The 21784-nt window shown below is 51.6% G+C and overlaps 1 protein-coding gene across 1 annotated transcript in view; it reads left to right on the top strand.

Moving 5' to 3' along the window:
- Positions 1-21784, top strand: part of FBLN2 (fibulin 2) — a 71023-nt gene that overhangs the window by 6687 nt on the left and 42552 nt on the right. The window contains exon 3 of the mRNA XM_061551985.1: positions 645-1767. Within this exon, the coding sequence (XP_061407969.1) occupies positions 645-1767 (1123 nt within the window). The remainder of the gene's footprint in view (positions 1-644; positions 1768-21784) is intronic.

The raw sequence follows: 21784 nt of genomic DNA, 5'->3' as shown, positions 1-21784 counted from the left end.
GGCAGAGGGGTTGAGTTGGTTGCAGTGAAGACAAGAGTGAATCAAAGAGAAGTCCGGGTCCCCGCTCTCCAAACCTCGTCCTCTCCAGCAGTGTTGGCTGATCCCCCGCTGGAGGCAGGGGCGAGGTTGGAGGAGTGAGGGTAGACAGGCTAGCAGTAGAGAGACTCACGGAACCCTAAGTGTGAGTGTGCCAAGGCTAGCAGTGGAGAAGCTAGCGGAGTGTATAGTGAGAGGCTAGCAGTGGAGAAGCTAGAAGGGGGCAACATAGCAGGCTAGCGGAGCGAGAGAGAACGAGCGTAGAGTAGCAGACGAGCAGTACAAGAGGAGGAGTTGTGACGGAGATGCGTGGTGTTGAACGCGAGGAGTTCTGTACAAATTAAGAGACATGGAAGAAACGAAAAAGTTGTCCGAGTGAAATAACACCACGACATTAGGAAGCCATCGAAGCTATGCATTTTTAAATCTAGATTGATAAACTCACTTATTTAGAACTGCTTTTTGTGTTTCGTTTGTTGTCCTTCCCCGCCAGCACCTCTGATTAGCGTGGTTGGCGACGTACGGTGCGAAATAAGTTCAAGGTACATATGTACGTACTAAATGTAAACCTCGTGGAGCGTTGCTTCTTCCCCGCATGTGCGTCCAAGGTCCCGGAAGGGGCTTCCTACTTCGTCGACGATGGCAGCACGGAGTGCCGGTGCCCAGCAGGGGGCGGCTCCATCGACTGTCGCTTCATGCCGTGCCCTGAGCTGCCGGCGGGCTGCGTGGACGTGCGGGCGCCGCAAGACGCGTGCCCCGAGTGCGCGCGCCTCGGCTGCGTGGCACCCGACGGCCGCGAGTACGACGCCGGCTTCACCGTCCGCCTGCCCGACTGCCGTGTGTGCCACTGCCCGGACGTGGGCGGGGAGCTCCTGTGCTACCCGGAGCCCGGATGCCGATCCGGCGGAGATGGCACCGAGCGCGGCGACGACGACGACCACGACCGTGACGGCGACGACAAGAGCAGCAGCGACGACGAGAACGGTGGCGGTCACACAGGAGGGGCTTCGCCGGCTGGCGGAGTCTCCCGGGCGAGCGCGGAACGTCTCCCGCCACTCGTGCTGCCACTCTACAAGGACGGCACAGCGCTCGATGGAGAACCGAGAGGTGCTGTCGAGAGCGTGACACCAACGCCGGAGCCGCCGGTGCCGGCCGGAGGATTGAAAGACGGCGGCGACAGCGGGCGCGCGCCGCAAACCTGGCTCAGGTATAGCCCGACCCCCGCGTCGGTTATTCTCCCCTTGCACGGAGACGGAACAACGGCGCCCAGGAAGCAGGCGCAACACGGTGGGGCCGGCGGGGAGGATGGGCAGAGTGGGGAGGAGGAGGAGGCCGACCGCGTGGAAGAGAAGACTACTGCCCTGGAGCGAGGCAGGAACCGAACCTTCTCTGAAAAGGTCGGCACAGTCAAAGCCAGCAACAAGGAGGCGTCAAGACCATCGTCTAAACCGTCGCCGAAATCACCGTCGAAGTTCAAAGCCACGAAGGCGCCCAAAAGGTCACGAGCGAACGGGGAAAAGCACCCCCTGGAGACTCGCCGCGGCGACCTTCACGACGCGAGGGAGCGGAAGTCTGGCGCGCTGGGCAACAAGCGCAAGCAGGCCGAGGCGCGGGCCCAGCTCGAGGCGAGGGGACAGCGAGGCACGTGGAGGCCCACGCGGCCGCCCCCACCTCCGACGGGGGCCCCCCATCCGGAGGTGACCGCACCACCGCCAAGCGGAGCCAGCCCCGGTGAGTGTCGCAGCGGGCGCCGCCGCCCCCCACCTCCAAATCCTGACCGGCGCCCCTCGGGGCCGTAATAAGTTTTGAGCGAGGCCCTTTTGTAAACGGCGAGGGTAACGCGAGAGCGATACAACATTTTCGTGGGTGGAGGGCCGTGTTTGCATCGGTGAGCACGCCACCAAATTTCTCAGTTCGGTAACTTCGTGTAATATTTTTTTTACGTCGCGTTGGGAGCTGTTTTAGAATGTTTGTCTTGGCAATTATCGTGCTAGCTATGCAGTTTAGCTACCATTGATGTACGGTTTATTTTATTTATTCTTAAATTTAAAGCGCTTCGTTTCTTTATGGCGGCTTGCGTTTCGACGACGCAGTAAAAGCCCAAGCCGGAGTGGGTAAACTTTTCCATTTGCTCACAAAAACGAAACCCCACAACCATAGCCTCTGGGTGAAAAAAAAGGGAAAAAAATCCATCCAATGAATTACTTTGACAAACTTCAGAAGGGGAGTATTCCACTGTCAGAGGTTTCCTGCCACGGAGGTGAGTACAGTGGGACATTGTTTCTCGAAAGCCGCACTAACAGCACCCCTCTCTCGTCTCGTGCCTCGAGTTGTTCAATAACCTCTCCCCGCCAGATCTCACCAGATTTTGAAAGCAAGCTAAGCAGGTTTGAGCCTGTGGGGTTCTTGAATGGGTGACTATCCAATAACTTTCTATCTCAGCCTTTGGGACGCCACGGTGGCGAGATGTTAACTACCTCGCTTGGTATACAGGAGGTCGTGTGAATTCGATCCCGACCCTGCCGCCTGTATATTTGGAGTTTGCATGTTCTCCCCGTGGTCGTTTGGATTTTCCTCCGGGTCCTCTGGTTTTTCCCTCCACGTTTAGAAAACATGCGTTCGGAGTATTTGGCCGACATAAATTTTCACACGATATGCCCCATTCGTTGAGCTATATCACCTGTGGCCAGGTCGCTTCTGACAAAGAGGTGTAGACTGCTCAGTGGGCCTTACCTGGTAAAATAAAAAAAATAGTTTTAGTTTCGTTTAGAGACCGGCATGCACGTCAGAGCGTTGCCAGGGCTGCTGCGTGGCTACTTGGTGGGCAGCAGAGGGCAGCGCAGCGACCTCCACTGCTGCGCAGTGTGCTCCCTATGCTCCCCCGTCTTGACCAACTGGTTCTGACCAGCGTGGTGAAGAAGCGCGGCCAAGGCAACTCGCGTGACCACCGTCCAGCGATTGGTTGACAGACAGCGCTGTACGTTACTGCGTGTCATCGTTCTCGTCCGAGTACTCCGCCGTTGCAAGGGGCAGCAACTTTAGTCGTAGTTCAAGCGGATGTGTGGAAACAAACACGTTTACATTTTCTTTCGTCTTTGTTTTTTCCTGTCCGTGGTGTCATTTGCATCCACCCCACTCCCCCGGGTTTGCTTGTTATTTATTTACGTATTTGTCTATTTATTTATTTGCGGTTGCTTTAGTTTTTATCGGTGGCCCAGTCTCGGCTGGGCCACCGGGGGGAGTGGTGGGGGGGGGTTCGCACGTCGTGACTTGAGCTGGAGCAGTGGCGGAGGGAGCGAGAGCTGCGTTCGTAGCCGCGGGGCATTTCCACTCGGTGGGATTTGCGTCGCTGGCTCTCAGAAAGTCGCCTGCAGATGCGTCCGCGGGGCGCTGCGACGATTTGCCCGGTGAAAGCCGTCGTTGTCACCGTCAAGGGAAGGCGACCGCTCGGAAAAAAAGATCCATTTGCTCAGTGAGGGCAGCAGCGTTCGTGCCAATTCAGCGTGCTACTGCTACTTCTATTCGAGCAGGTAAGGCGCACTGAGCTATACAGCACTTTGCCAGAAGCGACCTGGCTGTCACAAATGATCGCCGAACGAAGTGGCTTATCACGTGGGAATTTCAAGCAGCCAAATACTCTAAACGCGTGATTGTTGATTCTAAATGTGGAGGGTCAAAACCGGAGGACATGGAGAAAAATCCACGCGGCCACGGGGAGCACATGCAAACTCCAGCAGCGACTACTCAGCATCAAGGTGGGGATCAAACCCATGACCAGCTGTATACCAGGCGAGGTAGTTAACGTCTCACCACCGTGGCGCCCCGACTGAGTAGGGATGTCAACATTCCCATGCCCCCGGCCCCCTCTCCACCACCTGGTGATGTGGTGAATTGTCACGATTCAGGGTCACAATTCGATTCAACAATAAATATTTGTTGTTTGCAATCGTCATAACTGTCAGTAGCGGCCACTTGTGGCTGCAGGATTCACGTGAACCCGTAACACACACCGCACCCATGCCATCATAACATTCATAATCGACAACCGCAAGTTTTCTACGGCCTCCCCAAATCCCTCAAGTCTCTCTTCTCCCCAAATCTCTCATCTCCAAACTCTAGCTGATCTAAAATCCCACCAAACTCCTTGCTTGCACATACAAACAGGAGCATGCCACCCAGATAATCCAAGCTCTCCACTGGCCTCCAGTCCAATCCGAGATCAAACGCAGGGTCGCAACTTGCAATCTTCACGATCTTCCATTTACTTGACCTGCCTACCTCCCCCCCTTCATCTCACTACTCTCGTCTACGCACTCTCCTACCTCTCCCCTCTCATCTCACTCTACTCCCCACCACGCACTCTCCTACCTCTCCCCTCTCATCTCACTCTACTCCCCACCATCTACTCTCTTACCTCTGCCCTCTCATCTCACTCTACTCCCCACCATATACTCTCCTACCTCTCCCCTCTCATCTCACTCTACTCCCCTCCACGCACTCTCCTGCCTCTCCCCTCTCATCTCACTCTACACCCCTCCACGCACTCTCCTACCTCTCCCCTCTCGTCTCACTCTACTCTCCTCCACGCACTCTCCTACCTCTCCCCTCTAATCTCACTCTACTCCCCTCCACGCACTCTACTGCCTCTCCCCTCTCATCTCACTCTACTCCCCTCCACGCACTCTCCGACCTCTCCCCTCTCATCTCACTATACTCCCCTCTACGCACTCTCCTGCCTCTCCCCTCTCATCTCACTCTACACCCCTCCACGCACTCTCCTGCCTCTCCCCTCTCATCTCACTCTACTCCCCTCCACGCACTCTCCTGCCTCTCCCCTCTCATCTCACTCTACTCCCCTCCACGCACTCTCCTGCCTCTCCCCTCTCATCTCACTCTACTCCCCTCCACGCACTCTCCTACCTCTCATCTCACTCTACTCCCCTCCACGCACTCTCCTACCTCCCCCTCTTATCTCACTCTACTCTCCTCCACGCACTCTCCTACCTCCCCCTCTCATGTCCCTCTACTCCCCTCCACGCACTCTCCTACCTCCTTCCTCTCATCTCATTCTACTCCCTATTCTTAGGTTTTTTCGGTAAAGTCACGTAGGTAAAACATCAAAATTAATAAAAATAAAATAAAGATCACGACGTTTCGGAGGCAACACAAGTCTCCGTCATCAGGTGGGACGCACTCTCCCACGCACTCTCCTACCTCCCCCTCTCATCTCACTCTACTCCCCTCCACGCACTCTCCTACCTCTCATCTCACTCTACTCCCCTCCACGCACTCTCCTACCTCCCCCTCTTATCTCACTCTACTCCCCTCCACGCACTCTCCTACCTCCATCCTCTCATCTCATTCTACTCCCCTCCACGCACTGTCCTACCTCTAATCTCACTCTACTCCCCTCTACGCACTCTCCTACCTCGCCCTCTCATCTCGCTACACTCTCCTCCTCACACTCATCTGCCTCTTATGTGCCATCTCACCCTACTCGCCTCCAAGGTAATCTTTGCACTCGCAACCACGCCTGCGAATGTCAAAGGCCGGTCAGCCTCTGCTCAGTGAGAGTCTGCGCTGTCGACCTCCCCTCTGCTGCCCCCATAGTTTGGACTTTGGAACTCTCTTCTCTCAGCATTCTGGGCTGTTGCCTCCCTGCCCCCCCGGACAAATCCCGACTTAACACCTTCATCTGTTATGCTGTCCATGACTGAATGTTTCTTTCAAGCAAAATAACGGAAGACATCCTTTGCCCAGGATGCTTATGTCCCGATGTTTCATCATGAGATGCAGCTGCCCCTTTAGACTCCTCGTGTATAAATCCACACTGTAATTGTAGCCAGTTGTAAATTAGCTGTTAATTACCTGATTATAAACGGCTCACGAGGAAAAGACAATTTAGAGCTGGCATCTGGGATAATATGAGGTGGCTCGATAATTCAGTAACCTAATTAGGTAATTAATTACGCAAAGTCTTGCCAGGATGCACAACTGATTATGTGGTACATCAATTACACTACTTCGTAGCTCGTGGTTTATTATATATTTAATGCGTTCAGCTCTTTTGTTAATCCACTGCTGGATGAATGACTGCCCCGCACCACATCGTTCGTGGGGTCTTGCTTGGCCACGCTGACCATACTTCACCACCCTGGTCATTGCTGGTTGGTGAAGGGAGCGACCTGTGACCACTCGCCACTGATGTGAGCCGTGGCTGGGAATCAATCTCAAGCGGCTGCAATCATAAAATTACGCTAACCACTGCACCACCGCTCCCCTCCCTCACCCACACTCTGTTAGTGGTAAGTTGAACACACACTCGGGTTTTTAAACGTACGTGAGGCAACAGGAATGCAATGCACCATAATTGCATATATGGGACATCCGTTTTTAACAATGCAATTGGCAGTTGTAGCTTGCTTAATTTCAATTATTACGAGTACAATAATGATACCATCAGTCGTGGGTGAATGTGCCACGTACAGGTTTTGTCGAACGCACTTCGTCAAAGTTTGGAAGCCGTAACACAGAGGGACGTCTTCTCAAGTGCTTGCGCGGAAAGGCAAAACACCCCAGCGATGTATTTACGTATTGAGGTATTTGCCGCTCGTGCAAGAACATCGCCACGTGCTTCTGGGGTCACTGGGGTCATGAGGGAGCGTGGCACTCCAGCTCGCGACGTTCAACGCGATGAGAATGTTCGCACAAAGGTGTGTCACGAGAGGCACCTATTTACAAATGTATTTTAAGATATGAATGGGGTTTATTCAGTGGGAGTAGTACTCGTTTGATTCTCGAAGGGTTTGCCTGTTTCTCAATTGTGTCGATGTTTGTTGAACTTCTTTTGCACCGTACGTAGCCAACCGTGGTAATCGGAGATGCGAATTATATATACTGGGTGCTTCAAAAAAATGTATGGGACTATCGTTTTTAATGGAAAAAGAACGGATAATACACCGTAACATGATAACAGATGTATGTTAGTAACTTCAAAAAGTCAGAGTCTCCATTTGTTCGCAATTATTGTCAACACGTGCCTGTAATCTTTTCCAGGTGGTCTCCAGAGACCGGAGGCACATTTCTCCTGGTATTGTTGCAAATTCTCGGTAGTGTTAAAAAATTTTGTTTGAAGCACCCTGTACTAGTGGTTATTCACGTGCCAATTTTCAAGACTGGCCACCAGATAAAAAAAAAAGTAATTCACATCAGGCCCCATGGTGTTAGGTGCAGCCTCTAACCCTCGTCATCAACTCCATCTCGCTGGCCTCTCTATGTGCTATGAAGAAGAGCCATTGCCTGAAATGTCGCCTATTATATTTTTTTTATTTTAAGGCCACGGTGTTGTTGATGAATGTGTTGAAGTTGTGTTTATGGTGCTTGTGCACCACTGCCAACGCAGCAGCAGCAGCAGCATTACACAATCAATTTACAAAAGACAAAGATTCCTCATATAGCCTGTAACACATTCCTCCTGCGGAGGGAGCTGGTAGGAACGTTGGGTTGCTCGGTCAATGGCCAGGGTCAACGGCGGCGTGGTGTATTCCGCAAATATGCCCGACTGTGAGGGCGGGCACAAGCCGGCGTGAGTAGGTTAAACGTTGAGTTTTATAAGGGCACCATGGGGTGACCAGCCCCTCCCTCCCCACCCAGCCCCACCCCTCCCACCCCCCACCCAGCCCCACCCTCCCCACCCTCCCCACCCAGCCCCTCCCCACCCTCCCCACCCAGCCCCTCCCTCCCCACCCATCCCCTCCCTGCACGACGGACGGACAGACACAATAATCCCCAGTGGGCTGGTGTAACCAGGAGGTTCCTATCAGTAACAAACTACCAGGCCAAATACTGTTTGCAAGCACCTATTCAGGCCAGCAAAGGTGCACGAGGGCTTGGTGTTATCACTATACCATGCCTGCCCGTCTTTTTTTTCGCAATGCTGTTGATATACTTAAAGCTGAGTCGACCTAGGAGACATTGAGCAGACTGAGTTGTAAAACAGCTATGAACACATTCGAATGACGACCATTGGAGGAAGGCCACCGCACCCTGTGCCAGTCGCGGGAGTTGTTTAACCAAACTTCACCTTGATGGTCAGCACGAGATGATGAGGGCGGTGGGCCCAGGACCGTTTAAGATATCAGTTTCATCTTCTTGGTTCTTTCGGTAAAGTCACGTAGAAAGGAAATAATAAGTTAATAAAAATAAAACATAATAAAATAATTCTCACGACGTTTCGGCCACAACGCAAGCAGCCGTCCTCAGGTGAAGACCAGGTCTGTCGGGGAGACAGTGTCAGACGCTGTCTCCCCGACGCTGTCTCCCCGACAGACCTGGTCTTCACCAACGCTGCTTGCGTTGTGGCCGAAACGTCGTGAGAATTATTTTATTATGTTTTATTTTTATTATTTTATTATTTACCTTCTACTTGACTTTACCGAAAGAACCAAGAAGATGAATCCCTGCAGTCACGACAGCTTTAAATCGAAATATCAGTTTCAGTTTCATTTATTTGGTATCGCCCTGTGAGCCATTAGGCTCTTGAATCGGGTGCAACCGGAACAAACAAAAAACAAAAACATGAACAAGAAAACATCTTAAAGTGACTCATTCGTATAATAACTATACAACTATAAACAATTATTATTCTACAAGGTAAGGTGCACTGAGCCATGTGGCTCTTTTTTAAAAGTGACCTGGCCACAAATGATAACTCAACGAAGTGGCTTATCACGTGCAAATGTTTTTAGTCGCCAAAGATGCTGAACGCATGTTGCTAAACGTGGAGGGAAAAACCGGAGGCCCCGGAGAAAAATCGACGCAACCGCGGGGAGACAGAGAGAACAAGCACACTCCGAATTTACAGGCGTCGGGGTCGAGATCGAATCGGCGACCTCTTGCATACCAGGCGAGGTTGTTAACATCTCGACTCTGCGGCGCCCCTGATGCTAGCCATGGCTGGGAATAGAATTTGGGTCACTTGGGTTTGCGGAGCAGTGCGCTAACCACCACTACGTCATCGATCCCTGCATATCCTTTCACACACAAATACAAAAATCCCCCGTATAGCCTTAACAGACTGTAGGGGCAAGTGCTGTTAGCGATCACCTATAAAGGGCCGGCACGACACACGAGGGTGTGGGTGGCCAGCACCACGCCCGACCACCTTTGTCTCCCTAGTGGCGATGTTTACACATCGCGCCAGGTACTCATTTGAGGCTGAGTCAACCTAGAGGAGATCCAGGACCGGTTCAGTTAATCGTCACCGCTGTTGTCCGTGAGCGGGAATCGAACCCGGGTCGCCAGTATCCCACTCACTCACACTCTCCCACACACTCACGCTATCCAACGCACTCTATCCCACGCACTCACACTAACCCACGCACTCACGCTCACACTACCCCACACACTCACACTACCTCACACGCTCACACTACCCCACGCACTCACACTACCCCACACACTCACACTACCCCACACGCTCACACTACCCCACACACTCACACTACCCCACGCGCTCACACTACCCCACGCACTCACACTATCCCACTCACGCTATCCCACACACTCACACTACCCCACGCACTCACGCTCACACTACCCCACACACTCACACTACCCCACACACGCACTCACACTACCCCACGCACTCACACTCACACTATCCCACGCACATGTACGGCGTGACACGCCAAGGGGCCAGCACGCTCCGTCCACGGCGTGACACGCCGCGCGATGACAACTGCAATAACAGCGTGGAGTGAGAACCCGGCGGCCGCGGCGAGGGAGCGGTGTTTGTTGAGACGGTGCGAAATAACCCATGGCGGCGCCCTCAGTCGACCCTGCTCCCACACCACCACCACCTGGCCACCACCACCGCCTCCTCACACCCTCCTCACACTCAGGCCCCCCCCCCCCCTTCACAGCTGTGCCGGTCGAATGCATTCTAGGGCTGAACGATTTGGGGAAAAATATCTAATTGCTATTTTTCTGACAGATATTGAGATTTGATTTGCGATTACATTTTTTAAAGTCAAGCTTCAGTTCAATATTCACTGTGTGATAGATTTAAAACATGTGATGGAGCATTACCACGTGATACCATCACAATATGAACCAGGGGCGGTTTCTTCATTAGGGCGATTGGGCGACGCACCACCAATGTCATTCAACCACAGAGTCACGCTAGCCGTCACTGCAGCCTCTGGATATAGTCCAATCAGCGTCATGTCACGTTCTGTGGAGTACCGCCTCTTTTGGGGCGATTTCACTCCGGCTGAGAATCGCCCCGAGTGGCCCCATAGACTTACATTCAAAGATGTTTTTTTTCGACCGGGGGGCGCTCCAATGCATTCTCTATGGCTTCCGGGAGGGCTCGCCCTAACGTGCTTACGTCATCATACGTGCTAACGTCATCATACGTAAGCACGTTTCATCCAACTATAATTTATCGCTACCTAGTGGAATCTTTAATAAAATAAACTTGAGTGGTTTGTTTTAATAGTGAGTATAGAAACAAACAAGGAGATGTATTGTAAGAGTCACTTTATTTTTCATTAATATTAAAGAAGTGAAGTTGCCTTTACATGCTTAAGCTGTTAATTTATTCATTGCATGGGTGGACCTTATCCTTATCAATCATCCAGACATTTGCCCCCCCTGAGAGATTTTGCAGGAGCCGCCACTGATATGAACTGTTCCATATATTCTAATGCAAGGAGAACTTCAAATATATTAATTGCTTCCAACGTGTCTTTATTAAAATGTTTTCATTGAAATAGAACAATCAAACATAGAACAATTGTTAATAAAAAAATTGTATAATGATAAAAAATAAAACAATTAAAATTAGAAAATAATAGGACTTTTCAATTCGCAAAAAATCGCGATTTGCTAATCGCATTGTTTCAAATTGCCATTTCTATTTGAAATCGATTAATCGTTCAGCCCTAATGCATACCCTGCTGTGCACACGGGACATTCGCTTGATGGCCTACCCCTGCAAGCGCTGTGGAGGCAGCGAGGGGTTGGCGGATCACACACGCGTCCGCAAAACTTACCTCCCTACCCGTGGGTGCGGAGGGTCGCCATCTCGTGGCTTTGCCAGGGTGCGATGGCAGTACAGCAAGTGAGCTAATTTCCATCGGAGTTTCCATCTCGACGGAGACTGAGTGCTCCCACCCATTAGCACGTGTGGGATGTTTTTTTTTCTCTCCAAACACTCCGGTTTTCCTCTCACATGTGTTTCAAAAAAACAACTCATCATTGGAGTTGCCAAAACATTCCGACATCGGGACACACAGAGACTTGGGCCCTGAATGGAACCGGTTCAGGCCGCGGTTTCCCGCACTTCTGAATCGTTCTCTCTTCCCTTTCTTTCTCAGAGTGAACACAAAAAACTGTGCACGTGACAAATTCCAAATTGTTATTAGAATTGACGTCCACGCGGGTTGTGAGGTTATTTGGAGAGAAGGCAGGCGGGAGGCAGGGGCCATGCGCACCGAGCGTCTCTTCACCGCTGCAATTTTTGCCCGCAAATGTTCTATTGAGGCAGTCAGAAGGCCCCTTTTTTGCGGTCGAGTCCGTTGTTGCTTTCTTAGCCGTTAACATCCCAAATGACCACAGCGTAACATTCAGCGGTGAAAGCTAGTGTCAGTGTGCGGCTTGGACGCGCGCGGAGCTGCGAGTGTTTTCTCGTATTCTTGGGTCTTTCGGTAAAGTCACGTAGATAGGTTCAAAGAAAATAAAAAAATAACAAAAAATAACAAAAAAACCACGACGTTTCGATCGCAACACAAGCAATCGTCATCAGGAGAAAAAAAGTACTTTTTGGTTATTTTCTTTTTTGTTATTTTCTTTGAACCTATCTACGTGACTTTACCGAAAGACCCAAGAATATGAATTCCTGTAGTCACGAAAGCCTTAAGTCAGGAGTGTTACCTCGTTATACTGCCTGGGTTTATTCTCAGTGTTTCAGTTTCACTCTCACAGGAAGACCTTAATAGTCGAGAGCCCCCCTTCCCCAACCCTCCTCCCTCCGCACTGCCCCCCCCCCCCCCGCCACTGCTGGCGAAAAGCCTCAGCGAATGTCTTCCACTTTTCATGAGCTCCTTGCCACCTTCTCATCTCGTCTCGCCATCTCATTTTCTCTTTACTTCTTCCTCTCTCTACTGGCTTCCATTCCCAGCGTGAGCCTCGCCCGTCTGTCATCTGCTTGTCCTGCCCCAACTCCGTAATTTTTTCCGTCACTTAGCAAATTCCAGCGGTGATTCTGGTTTTAATTCTCAAATCTTCACTTTCAACGTTGTCTCTCCTTGTTATGTTCAAAAGCCTCGTTGCTCTTTGGCGTACTCCGGTCTTCATTTTTTCCCGGGGGTCTGTCTGGATCGGCGATCCGAAAATGTTTCCGCCCTCGGGTCGAAAACCTGCCAGTATGCCACTCTTTACAAGGAGTCATGTTTGCATAGACCGCAATACCTGCAGTCATAATACAAAAAAAGACAGTGCACATTATTAGAGTTATGTCTATTGTTTGTATTATGACTGCAGGTATTGCGGTCTATGCAAACATGACTCCTTGTAAAAAGGTGTCAGTTTTGTTGCCAGATAGAAGGGTAAAAAAAAACCAATTATCATATTTTTACTGGCAAATGAGGTTCCCATAGGGTATGCCACTCGTCCTGGCTGTGGCTACCACGAGTCACGTGCCACCTAGTCCAGTCGAACCGGTGACCCGGAGAACCTTCAGTGAAAACTTAAGCCCTGTACACGGGCATACTCACATACATAATCATACATATGAAGACAAAGATAGCCCACATATACTTTCACGCGTTTGCGACCCTCTTGCAATGTGCAGACGTTCGTTCACCGCACGCACCGGCTATTTCAGGCTGAGTCGACCGAGGGGAATGGCTCCAGAGCAGGTTCAGATGTTCGTCACCGGGTTTGTAGCGCAGTGCCGCTGACCAGCGCCCCACCCCATTCACGCACAGCGTGCGCAGACACGAGCGTACGCACACTAAATTAATCCTTGGGGCGTACTCGTGAGCTCGCTACTCTATAGCCAGATACTCGCTAGACGGATACTCGTGAGCTGGATACTCTATAGCCAGATACTCGCTAGACGGATACTCGTGAGCTGGCTACTCGTGAGCCGGCTACTCTCTAACGGGCTACTCGTTATTTAGCTACTCGTTAGCCGGCTCATTGCTCACGGCACACGAAGCCCCCTGGCGCTCGCCCGTTCCCGGTACCGACCGTGGCAGCCTTGACTGCGGCACCGGCGGTGGTGGGGAAAATAAAAATTGGGGGGTAAAAACAAGAGCCGCAGCCGCGCTGTTGATTCGCCGTGTTCCTGGCCGAGCGGTGTGAGCAACGCCCTCGGTCCACGCTCACTCGGAGCAGTGAATGGCTCCTTGTGTTTGTTCTAAATGGTGCATAGATGCGGAGCGGCTACTCTGAAGCGTGCGTGATTAGTCAGCGTGACCCCCCCCCACGCCCCAGCTCCCCCCACCCCCCCCGCCAAATTGTTCAGAAGTTTAAGGTCTGGTGTCGATCGCGACGATTGGCGTAATCTGGCAGAAGAAAGCGATGGGGGAGTTTGCGGTGGAATCGGCGGCACTGGTCACGGTGACCCTTGACCATGACTTCGCTGCCACTGTTTTGTCGTCCATATGAGCTCCCAGGGGGCTCAGTCCAATTGGGTATTGAAAAAGAGCTATATAGCTCAGTGGGCCTCACCTGGTAAAATATTAAAATAGTTATTTACGTTGAGTTGTCTGTACTTGACCAGGTGCAGGCCTCTGACGATGATCCACGATGATCCACTCCTTCCAGCGATTTGATGAATTGTCACGTTTCGTGGCCACAATTCTTCTTAGGTTTATACGTTAGATTTCATTTATTTCAGCAGGTTCATTAGGTTTCCTCTTCCTTGGTAGTTTTTACGTCGCGTTTGTATAGTTTCTGTTTGACCCGTTAGCCGAAATGGAACGTGAGCATATCATTTGCATAAGGTAATGAGCATCATCAATCAGTCTGTAGTTAGCATAGCTCCCTTCACAATCACTTGGAGCAAGGTGCTTCACAAGCACCACGCGGCAGTGATAGATAAGCAATAAAAACTGTCAATAATTATACAGCTAATAAACAATGAAAGCATGCAATGCAGAGATCATGTAATGCATGCAATACTGGGTAAACACATTACAATGTGGGCAATAGAATATAGAAGTGTGTCTTCAATTGGGTTTTACAAACTCCTCGAGTGGGAAACATGCAATCGATACCTGCACGATTCAATACATGGATCACTTTTTAATTGAAACATCATTAACGCGTCCAATAATCCGCGTGGACCTGCTCAGGTGTCCTGTACCACAGCACTTACCGGCGTTAACCCGCAATTCAGCGGCACCGTGAATGGCAAGGTACGTCTAAATGATACGTCCCACGGTCAACGTTTGTGAGCCACGCGAGAGCTTCGGGGGGAATGCGACAAACACTGTCCAGCCCGCCGGCGAGCGTGCCTAGCAGAGCGCAGAGTTATTCTCCGCGACGTGGTCCATTGTGTGCCTCGGGTGTCCACAGTCACTGTGGAGGGGGCGGTGCGGGTGTGGGTGCTCACCTTTAATGTCCACACTCATCGAAGAGGAGTGCCCGGCAGCGAGCGGTCGCCGTTCTAAAGCGGTTGGTGACGGCTGCCACCGCAGTTGCCTTGGCAAAACGAAGGTGTGCGGACCAGCGGCGGGGCCCTCCATGAGGCTTTGAATCAGAACGTCGGTGGCAGAACTCCACGGTGGCGTTCGCCAGCGCCCTTCTGCTGGTCCCGCTTCTCATCCGATCGTCTCGCGCCGCCATCCCAGATTGGTTCTCCTGGGGGACATCGGACGAGTTCGCGGAGGCTCGAGCAGGCCCGCGAGGGCACCTTTTTTGAGAGAAACGGGACCAGTCGAAGCAGCGAAGGATCGATTTTTTTTCGAGCGAATAAGGATGCAAATGCAGCGAATATCTCACGAGATGGGATCGCATTCCGGGCGATTTGGTTGTAGCGAAGCTAAGCAGGCGTTGAGCCTGGATAGCGAGTGCTTGGTATGCATGAACAGGGCTTGCCTGTGGTTACGCTGTGGGCAGCAGAGGGCATTGCAGCAAGACCCTGGGTTGTACTGTGCTTATGTACTCCCAATTCAGTGCTCCCCACCTTCATCAACCCGCACTCACAACCGCTGAAGCGTGGTCAGATAACCCCTACGGCCCGGGTGGCAGGGGGAGGGCCTCATCCAGCAGTGGATTGACAAAAGGGCTGTATGTCTACACGTGCACAGTAATTACCGACAGATGCCACCTGCGCTATGGATGTCATGCTGGATCCTTGCTCATAAATTGGTAACAAGAGCAGATTTAAACTTGGAAAAATATTATGGTGATATCAATGCAAATGATTTACTTGGGGAGAGCCTCACCGGGTCTCAAGACTCTTCATACAGGGGGGTTCTGCTGCACTGGGATGTTTGGTCAATGCCACGAGTACCGTACCTGAAGAAAACCCACCGATGTATTGCAAGCGGACAACACTCAAGGCTCAGCACAGATGGAATCAATCGGCACAGGCAGACCCAATGAATCCACGGTGAATGTAAACTCTTTGGTGTGGTGGGTGAATAATAATAATTTACATTTATTTGCAAGGCGCCTTCCACTAATGTCTCAAGGTGCCAGTGTTCTACAGGGTTAATTTGCTTACTGCAGCACGGCGATCCGTTACCGGTCTCACACCTGCGGGAAGGGGAGAGCTCTCAAACCTGTGCTGCCTCAAGTGTCCTTGTCTGCGTGTTGTGTGTGGGGAATGGTTAGCGCACTGCGCTACAAATCCAGCAAAACTGCGTTCGATTCCCACTCACTGTCAGCATCGGTTACGAATATCTTTACCGGTCCTGTAGACTCGGTCTTAATCGAGCATCTGGTGCGGTGTGTAAACGTTTGCCCTGGGGAGACAAATGCGGCCGGGTTTAATCGGTGCTCCCGAACAGCACTTGGCCCACAGGTCTGCATGTCCGTACGGGCGATCTTTGTCTTTGTGTGTACCTCCCCGTGCATGTGTTAGTTATTTGCGGCGGAGCTCACGGGAAAATGAGCCCCATCTGGGGACGAGTCTGCATTCCGTTGCTCAACAATCGCAGAGCACAGGACAGTGTCTCTTTGAGAATCACGGGCGCTTGATCTTTTGTTGACGGAATTCAGGCGAGGCCAACTTCAAGTCACCGTCGCCAACAAGGGCAGTTGCGTCCCGCGGTTGCGCGCGGACCTCTTTGAACGGGTGCATGCGCGGGAGGAGCACTTCAGCTGTGTTTTACCGGCTGGGCCGCAGCGATGCACTCAGCTGTGCGTCGTCGAGTCTCGTGACGCCTTCTTGCAGTCACGACGCGTGCGGGCGCTGCGATGTCGCGTGGCATCGCAGCATTACAAACTAAACTATTCTAAATGTTTATTTTATCAGCTAAGGCCCACTGAGCTATGTAGCTCTTATTTCAGAAGCGACCTGCGCCACAAATGATAGCTTAACGAAGTGGCCTATCGCGTGAAAATGTATAGCAGCCAGATACTCTAAAGATCCACGCGACCACGGGGAGAACACGCAAACTCCAAATATACAATGGGCGTCGTCAGGGTCGGGATTGAACCCACGACCTCCTGCTTACCAGACGAGGTAGTTAACATCTCGCCACCGTGACATCTGTGCGCGTGACCCGCTAATCGATGTGCCTACAGGTCTCTCGCCCGTGCCTCGCGTTTATCTCGCTCTCATCTCGCTAATCCGTAGTTTATTGACCACAGCCCCCGTCATTTAATCGGTGCCAACGACAGCTGCCGGTGGCCTGAACTCGATGTCCGTTACACTCCAGGGCGATCGGTTTCAAAGTGTGGGACACCTCGTTGCCTTTGCTGCCATCGTCGTTCAAACGCTGCCGTGTAAAGAACTCCGCGCGACATGACCGCGTGCGCCTGTCCCCAGCGCTGAGCGCTACTTGTTGTTGGGGGAACGTGCGACGTACGGAATTTTGCCGACCGCAAATGTTCCCACGGACGTCTGTTTTTTTGTTTTTGCCAGCAGAGCCTTTTGCGCGTGTTTGCACGAGCCACTGGCTTGACCCAGCCCTGGCCACGCGGCGCGAGCGGTGCGGGCGGACAGAGGGTCCGTGTCGTGCGGTGAGCTCTGGGGGATGGCGGGACGGTCGCCACGCTTCGTTTGTTGATTTTTTTGAGACGCTGTCCAAATCATGTTGAAAGGTGTAATGCAAGTTGCTCTGCCCGTCCAGCCGTCTGTAACGAGAGAGGACGATGATGATATTAAGAACGAAACCCTGTAGAAAACTGGCCACATTTATGAAAGGGTTTGCCTCAAACCATCATGCGAACTTCAGTCATCCTCGCAGTGGCTCTTGGCTGGCTATCAAACAAAGACGGTCAGCGCATTGCGCACTTTCAGATGCGCTTCTGCGGCCGCCTGGAACGCTCCTCCTTCTGATATTAGGATGCCGCTGGAGCTATGCAATTATAAAGAAATGAAATGGAATACTTCTTTCTTTATAACTGCTTTTTTGTGTTCGGTTTTCTGCCCTTGCCTTGCACCTCTGATTAGCGCGGTTGGCTGCGTACGGTGCGAAAGAAGTTCACCATAAATTTCGATTTAAAGCTTTCGTGACTGCATGGATTCATATTATTGGTTCTTTCGGTAAAGTTACGTAGAAGGGAAATAATTAAAATTAAACATTTTAAAATAAAATATAAAATCTCACTATATTTATTTTATTATGTTTTAATTTTATTATTTCCCTTCTACGTGACTTTACCGAAAGAACCAAGAATAAGTTCACCATACACGCACGCAAACGTGTGCTAGCACGTTCGACAAAGTGCGTCGCGCGTCGTCCCTTCCCTCGTCACTAACGTGACCACCGGTGAACGTGTCTCGCGAGCTCGCGCTGTTCCAACCAACAACAACAACAAGCGGCCCTCGAGTGCGCTTGAGCGTACGCGGTGATGTACTGCCTCCGCTTGTGGATATCACTGTTTTTTTTTTAAAGCGTCACGAGAGCCCTGCTTCAGCTCGAGAAGTCGAAAGCCTGGGGTCTGGGAGGAGCAGTAAATGGAAGGATTGTTGAGCAATTTGTGCTACGGTCGAGTGTTTCGCTTTGAAGTTGAAACCCTTTCTTGGCTTTCGCGCGATCTACGAACAAGGCGTTATTAGTGACCGCGGCGGTCAGGGAAACGGGTGTTGAGGCCGATAGTATTAAAAACAAATCCTTGACGAATGTGACCAATTTAGCAAACCGTGTATGAGTGCTGGCTCATTAGCTGTACAACACTCGTGCGCTGTGCGACCCCGGGCAGCCTGTCCTCGGGGCCTCCTGGAGGTGATTCATGCTTGCCCGAGGGCTAATGGACCCTGCCTGAGAAATGTGGCTGCCAAGTTCACGCATTGCTGCCGCTGAGCCCACCAGAAATCGTCACGCGAAGGAGCCAGATGACGCCCGCTATGGGGAGGTGGCCGAGGTGCCTCAGCGGTCAGAGACGCTGAGCCGACACGGGCCAGAACCTGGGTTTGAATCTGGGTTTCAGTGAAGTTGCAGTGGGATGGTGGTCTCACTCCGGGTCATCAATGACTTCATTAAAAAAAACCCATCATGTTAACAATACTGAATTTTTAAAATATTGGTTTGGCTGTCATGTGGAAATTGATCCTATTTAGTAGGGTCACTTGAAGGCATCTCTGGGTTAGTTCTGCGGAATCTGCTTTTGCGGGCTGTTTTTGCACACACTAGGCGGCGATGCACTCCTCTGCAAGAGTTCCGATTCGACACTTCATCTGTCGACGTGACGCCAAATCGTAAAACAAGAAGAGTGGGAATAAAATTGCTATCTTGCGAACGGCATGGAAAGAAGCAGGCATTTGGTAATTATCCCCCAAATGTCACTCATTCCTGATTCCTCGCATCGCCAATTTCTGTGACATCTGGCGTGGGACGAACCTTCATGATGGGCTCACAGCCCAGATGCCTTGCTGCGGTTATCATCAGGGCTCGCTCCCTCCTGGGCGACATCACCGTGCAGCGCGATCGTGCCGCGTTGAATATAACTGCTGACTAGCAAATGCGCAGCGGAAGCCGCGTGGTCCATATGGGCTTCCACAAGACCACCACAAGGGAGGCCATTATGATTCACTCCATGCCGAGCTGCGCCCTTGGGGCTGTTAGGAGATGCATTTAAATGTTTGCTGGGGCCCTAGCGCAAAGCATTAAACAGGCGATATTACAATGAAAAGAAGTTGTCCTGGAGGCCCCGCTGGCAGTTGTCAAAATCAAAGCCAGCTGTGAATAAGTGCGTGTCAAATTTATTGCGGTGTCTGTAAAACATTAACTGGCTTCTCCTTGCGGGGAGGGAGCTGGCGGCTGCCTGGCTCGTGTGCTGGGCGCTCACCAGAGTGCGGCACGACTCGGCGGCGGACGGCTGAGCGCTCATCTCTCGGTGACTGGGTGTGGATCTCGGGAGGCCGAGTGGCTCGTATGTCTGGAGAGGGAGCTCTTTGTTGAACATCACGTTGGCTTATTTATTTGTGCCCGTGACAGTCGCTGACTCAAAGCAATGAGCGACTAAGAGCGCCGATGGTGGGACGGCGCAGAGGGGAGCGCGATTATCTCTTGTTCGCGGCGGTTGAACGAAGAACACGTTTTTTTTTTTTCCAAATGGATCCTCTCTGCGTTCACCCCGCGGTTACAGGTCGTGTGTGGTGGGTTAAAATGTGGTTGCGTCCTCCGTCGCCTTCAAAGACGTCTGGCCTGCGTGGTGGAAGAGAAGGCCATATGTCTTCTAAAGAGGCTCTCTGGAGCTCACGTTAAGAGGCCCTTTAGGCGGCAATGGCATGGGCAAACAAGTGCAGGGTCGCGCCTTTACCATTTTACCTTTCACTCGCAATGCTCGATGAATTCATCGGTCGCGCAATAATTTATTGGAATCGACTCATCGTCACTTTCCTCCGCGGCTTGGGCAGCACGAGCAAAATGACTCCTGAACTCCGGAAACTCCGTACCCCGCATCCTTTTTGCTCTTCCTCTCTCCCCGTTTCTCTCTCCCTGTTTCTCTCGCGCCGCGCACACTTCCACATTTTTTTTGCCAGCGTGAGCCTCTTGAAATGCGAGCAGGCGCTGAGAACACAGGGAAGTATTTGGTTACGCGACACTCAGCTCGGGCTCGGACTTCCAACAACAAACACGCGCTCGCCTCCCCCCCCATCGCAAAGCTCCACGAGTGCTTTGCGCACGGTCCACGCGATCGCGACCCACCTCTCCGTCTTCTTTGCCTTCAAGTGAATTGTGCACTTAGCCGGTCAACGTGACATCGTTGGGTCAACATTTGGGCTATCGTTGGTGCAACGTTGGTCCATGCATTGTGTGTTTGCTGGGGTACGGAGCTTTGTTATTTTTATTTTTTTAAACAAAAATCCACCGAGGGACTGGTTTAAGTTGAACAACACAGCGATGTGGGTCTTGTCGTCTCTTCTCCGCACGTTGTCCCCTCCCACCACCCCGCGTGTTTGTGTAATAGCACGAGAGACGCGTGACATGGAATTGCCGTAATTGTGGGTTCCGATGGACGTCAGCGCTGTAAGGGGGGCGGTTGTGCCGGGTGACTAAATAAATAAACATGACAATCGTGGTCCGTTCATTGACAGCGCAAATAACTTTTAGGCGGTGGGAACAGAAGGAATTCATGTTGAGTGGTTACAACAGATATTGCGTACGCTACGCCGGTGACCCAATCACCTGGAGAAGAGCCTCATCTAAACTAAGATATTTTGTATTTTACCAGGTAAGGCCCACTGAGCTATGTAGCTCTTTTTCAGAAGCGACCTGGCCGCAAATGACAGCTCAACGAAGTGGCTTATCGCGTGGACATTTATAGCAGACAAATATTCTAAACGCGTGATGTTGATTCTAAATGTGGAGTGGAAAAAAAAACCGGACGACCTGGAGAAAAATCCATGCGACCAAAGGGAGAGAGACACGCAAACTGCAAATATACAGCAGCAGGCGTCAGGGTCGGGATCGAACCCACGACCTCCTGCATACCAGGCGAGGTAGTTAACATATCCACGGGGAGAAAGAGAGACACGCAAACTCCAAATATACAGCAGCAGGCGTCAGGGTCGGGATCGAACCCACGACCTCCTGTATACCAGGCGAGGTAGTTAACATCTCCACGGGGAGAAAGAGAGACACGCAAACTCCAAATATACAGCAGCAGGCGTCAGGGTCGGGATCGAACCCACGCCCTCCTGTATACCAGGCGAGGTAGTTAACATCTCCTAGCCACCGTGATGATGATGATGAGAGAGACATGCAAACTCCAAATATACAGCAGGCGTCAGGGTTAAGATAGAACCCACGACCTCCTGTATACCAGGCAAGGTAATTAACATCTCGCCACCGTGGTCCCCTCACGATCTCATCAGATGCTGGAAGCTAATCAGATGTGAGCCTAGATTGTGCTTGGATGGGCGTCCACCTCGCTTAAAGCCGGCACTGCAGGCTGCTAAGCAGCTACGTTGTGAGCAGCAGAGGACAATGCAGGGAAATGCGTTGTACTGTACTATGCTTCAATTTCTGTGCCCCCCTCCTTCTTCCTGCACTGACGGACATGGGGAAGTATGGTCAAATTACCCCTATGACTTTTACCGTGTAGGGTGGCCCTC

This window comes from Lethenteron reissneri, chromosome 15 (assembly GCF_015708825.2).
Source record: "Lethenteron reissneri isolate LAM-NWPU_2019-01 chromosome 15, ASM1570882v1, whole genome shotgun sequence".
In the NCBI taxonomy this organism is placed as follows: Eukaryota; Metazoa; Chordata; class Hyperoartia; order Petromyzontiformes; family Petromyzontidae; genus Lethenteron; species Lethenteron reissneri.
This window is presented reverse-complemented; position numbering and strand designations above follow the sequence as displayed.